The sequence below is a fragment of the Pistacia vera genome, unplaced genomic scaffold (assembly GCF_008641045.1).
Source record: "Pistacia vera cultivar Batoury unplaced genomic scaffold, PisVer_v2 Contig1204, whole genome shotgun sequence".
Taxonomy (NCBI): domain Eukaryota; kingdom Viridiplantae; phylum Streptophyta; class Magnoliopsida; order Sapindales; family Anacardiaceae; genus Pistacia; species Pistacia vera.
The window spans coordinates 2,701-6,924 of record NW_022195254.1 but is presented as its reverse complement, the minus strand read 5'-3'; the positions used below and the strand labels follow the sequence as shown (position 1 = coordinate 6,924).

Genomic DNA, 4,224 nt, shown 5'->3' with positions numbered 1-4,224 from the left:
GAAAGAAAATGTTGTGTAAAATTACTGGACATTAGCATTTCTCTCATGATATAAATGTCTTTCGACAGTCATGGGCTGCTTTTTTTTGAACTGGTTTTTAATAAAATAAAAAATACAACTTCCCCAGCCTCAAATTTTCCTAAAACTTATGTACAGTCAATCCTAATTGATAAACTATCCAGAAGAGTTGGGGACGATGGAGCATCTAGAGAAGCATCTTCCCTTCTCTTGAAAAGCTCTTACCACCCAAATTACTACTAAAGTCACCATGAAAATGGAAAGAGACAACATTGATGACCATAACAATTGAATTGAAACCTTGAACGACTTGCATTGATTCATAACAACATCAGCAAATGTGTCTTTCAAAATGGTGCATTCTGTCAAGCTTTTCAAGTCTGGGTATATTTTCAGCATGTCTTGTAGAGATTGACTATAAGCCAGAGCCTTGTCATACGCCTTCTGGGGAATAATTTTTCTCTGTCTTCTGCATGATTTAGTTGAATTCTCTTTGTAGCATGTGAATCTTGAAAGAACCTACAATTCAGTTTTATTCGAACACAAGGAAAGGCAATGATTTCAAACATTGTAATTATAGAAATCTTATGAAAAAGAATGATTCATTTTCAAACAAGTTAAGGGTTAAAAATCAATGAGCAAATTTATTTACTTACCAGTGGTAATTCACCGATTGGAATGGCACTCCTGGGGCACTTTCCAGGATTATAGGTGTAATTAGGCCCTTCTGAGAAAGGGTTACAGATCTTGCCAAACTCTGATATATCATTATTTTGTTTGTTTAACCCGAGCACTCGATATACATTTGTTATTTTTGAGTTCATCTGCAAGTAAAATGTAGACATGATATGTCGCAGGAAATTAATTTAAGTCTGTCCGTGCGAATAAAATATTATACAGTTCCATGTATTAATTTACCTTGGCTATAGAAGTATGAATAATGCGGCCAATGTCTGTTAATATTCCATCTGAATTGGAGGAATCAATGCATGGTAAGATAGATTTCAGACTGTTATTTTGAGGATTTTGAATAAAATTCTCAAAAGCTGAACAAGTATCTTCTGAAAAACTGCATTACACTTGGAGAATTTAACAAATTATTTATGATCTTTGAGTAATGGAATGCAGGGTAACAAATATTGAAGTTCAAAGAATATACTCACGTATGGAGGAAGAAATCAAAGCCTGTCATAACCCAGAATAGAGTTGTTAAGATCCAGCAGAGGACAATTATACTGAATAACAGCAGAAAATTAATCGATCAACCCTCGAATTGACATTTAAAATTACTACCCTCTTGTTTAGATTTCAATCTAAATTAGCGAGTTAAAGAATATTCGAATAAGGATGAGGGAATCTTCATTCCCTGATTTTTAAATAATCGTACTTACGTGATGAATCCGGGATGCCAATGCAACAGGAGAAGAACTGAGCCAAAGCAGCAATACATTAATTAGTGTAACCAAGTTAGTTTTAATCAATCTTTGTCAGAATCAACGAGATAATACAGCCTGTGTATGACTAATTTATACCTAGCCCCGTGACCACCAATACCAAATTGAAGATTATCCCTACCAAATGTAATTTGTACCTGCATCAATACACAAACAATCTTGATGCTATAAAACAGATATCAATGGACATAGAGGAGAAGTTATGGAAATTGTGTAGCTTCTTACGAAGAACGAATTGTGAGGTCGATCGTGTGACCATTCTTGAGAACAAATCTTCGGATGGCTCGTGAAGCATTTCCAAGTCTATGAGAGGTTACACTCAATTCGCGGGTAGTATTTAGTTCATACGGATGTAATAGGTGTTGTATTATTCGCATGGAGTTAATCACTTTTTTGATGGTTGTTCGCACATCCTGGCCTGATTTCATAATCGTATTCTTCAATTTTTGTGTCTTGTTCAAGAAGTTGTGATTTTCTGCGAGTACGAAACTGGTGGCAAGACTTTGAATTGAAGCACATGCACGCATATAAAATGATTTTATCAGTTAAAATCAGTTTGAAGTTTAAATCTAAGCAAAGATTTAACTGCAATCATATTGTGATTGGGTTCACAATGTCTAGGTTAACTTAAGAATAACTCAAAATTCTGTCATGTTCAGTCAAAGTTGATTGCTATTTACATCGCTGAACCTCTACATTAATTGTATTGACAGCATTCGGAGTTCAATGTGAGAAGAGAATCATTAAAATTTGTACTTACATGGCGAGAAAGGTAAACAGGAGGACCAGCAGGAACATAAAGACATAGTAGCCATCCAAAAGGTGAATAGCCGGAGAAGAAGCAGTACTCTTTAGGGTCTTGAAAATCATGGAAATGCCAAAACCAAGCCCAGATAACATCCAAATGCCCGCTATTACATATCCATGGACTCCTGTAAATGCGGCAGACTGAAACATCATTTAAAAATAACTTCATCAATTCTCTGTGTAAATGATTCAACCGATAGTCCGATCTTGTATTAGGCGTCAAAATAGGCCCATTAGATTTTTAATTGGCCCGAACTATTATGACTTGGACTTCATTCTTTTGTATAACAAGAACATATAAGACCCAATTTGTTGCGCTGAGTCTACTAAGAATATGACCCGTATGAGGGTTAAACAAAGCCTATTGCAATGGAAATAACCAAATTTATACATTAGAAAGAATTAGTTATGACCAAGGTATAAATATAATCTTACCAGTACTGTACATCTATTTAGTAAAGGCTATATATTATAATTTTTCAGAAAGACTTAACATGTGTGTTTATCCTATAATACCATACTACATATATACAATAAAAATTGACTCACAACCAAATCTTATAAATTTTTCCTTACAACTCTGAAATGGCAGCTCACAATTAAACAGACAAGACTCATTGCGAACTGTCATATCGAGATTACGAGATAAAGTTTTTTAGATTAAATTGTAAATGTAATATAACCTACATAAGTACATATATATTTAGTTTTACTTTTAACTACCTACAATTATGATAGGTTGGTTTTAAAAATGAATATACATATGACATAATATTATTGAACAAACATACATATAATATCATACATCAATCTCACCTAATAAATGTTATACCTAATATATCTTATATTGAGTAGAAGTTTCTCTAAAAAATACTTAATTATGCATAACATGTCTTTTCTGTGTGTATACAGTTTACATATCAAATTGTGTTGATCCATCATAAAGTCTAAGAGGGTATGCATGAATGTATATCTGAGTATACCTACACAATGCAGCTTGCAGTAATAAAACATATAAAAATAATAATAGTAAATATGGCTTAATTTAGTTGCATGTTGGTGAAACTGTGATCATGAATTTGTTTTCTCTTTAATTAACAGAAAAAAAGGATGCATGAAACTTACAGCCCAATAGTGTTTGTTTGTAACATCGTAGGTGCCATTGTAGTACTTGGAATGAAGCAAAGGATCTGATCTCTTGAAGCTGCGTTCCTCAGCAGGTGACGACCCAAACACTAAAACAAACTTGGGGAAAAACAAAGAAGTGAAAACCAAGATGAAAATAAATAATGGAGGTGCAACTCCATTTGGGTGAGACATTTGCAGTTTATTAAGAAGCCGTTTGGATATATTTGCTAGAGCATGCTAAAATAAAAAGGGTAGTCAATGGTGCCTTGATCAATTCAAAATCATTTAAACTTTAGAACAAAAAAGAAGAAGAGGTTTCTGTACAAAGCTGACTTCGAGAGTAAGTTAAGGATAGCTTGTGGCTATGGTTTTGTGAATATTTCTTCTTTTGAGAGGAATCAGAACCGAAATTTCGGGTTCTAACAAATTAAGTTGATGAATAATGAATTTGACCTTTCATGTCTTTCTAAATAAGTTTCTGATCTTTTTCGTTTTGTTATATTTTTCTCAAGTGACTTTGACAATATTCTATTAGCTCTAATAGAAGAAAGAATTTTCGAGACTTCAAACTTTAGAATACACTACGAAATTTTTACATTCAGAGCAACGGTTTGGTCTAGGCTTGTAGCATGGTTGGGCCCCTTAGACCTCGGTTTTATATTTCGGGTTCAATGGCTGGACTTTTGTATGAAAAAACAAATTTATGGGCCGCAGCAGCCTCAGATTCTAATACATAGAGATGGGCTTGAGCCCAATAATCATAGGATATGATTTATTCTACTATTACCAATATTGTTCATATTAGAAATTAGTCTCT

The 4,224-nt window shown here is 33.6% G+C and overlaps 1 protein-coding gene across 1 annotated transcript; it reads right to left on the bottom strand.

Moving 5' to 3' along the window:
- Positions 1 to 174: 174 nt before the first annotated feature.
- Positions 175 to 3,630, bottom strand: LOC116112796. Its single transcript, XM_031398925.1, has 9 exons — positions 3,405 to 3,630; positions 2,233 to 2,420; positions 1,698 to 1,973; positions 1,551 to 1,609; positions 1,410 to 1,446; positions 1,182 to 1,253; positions 937 to 1,087; positions 675 to 842; positions 175 to 537 (listed from the first exon to the last, which is right to left on the bottom strand). The coding sequence occupies exons 1-9, from the start codon at positions 3,597 to 3,599 to the stop codon at positions 175 to 177; spliced, it is 1,509 nt and encodes a 502-aa protein (XP_031254785.1). The 5' UTR covers positions 3,600 to 3,630.
- Between the last annotated feature and the right edge of the window lie 594 nt (positions 3,631 to 4,224).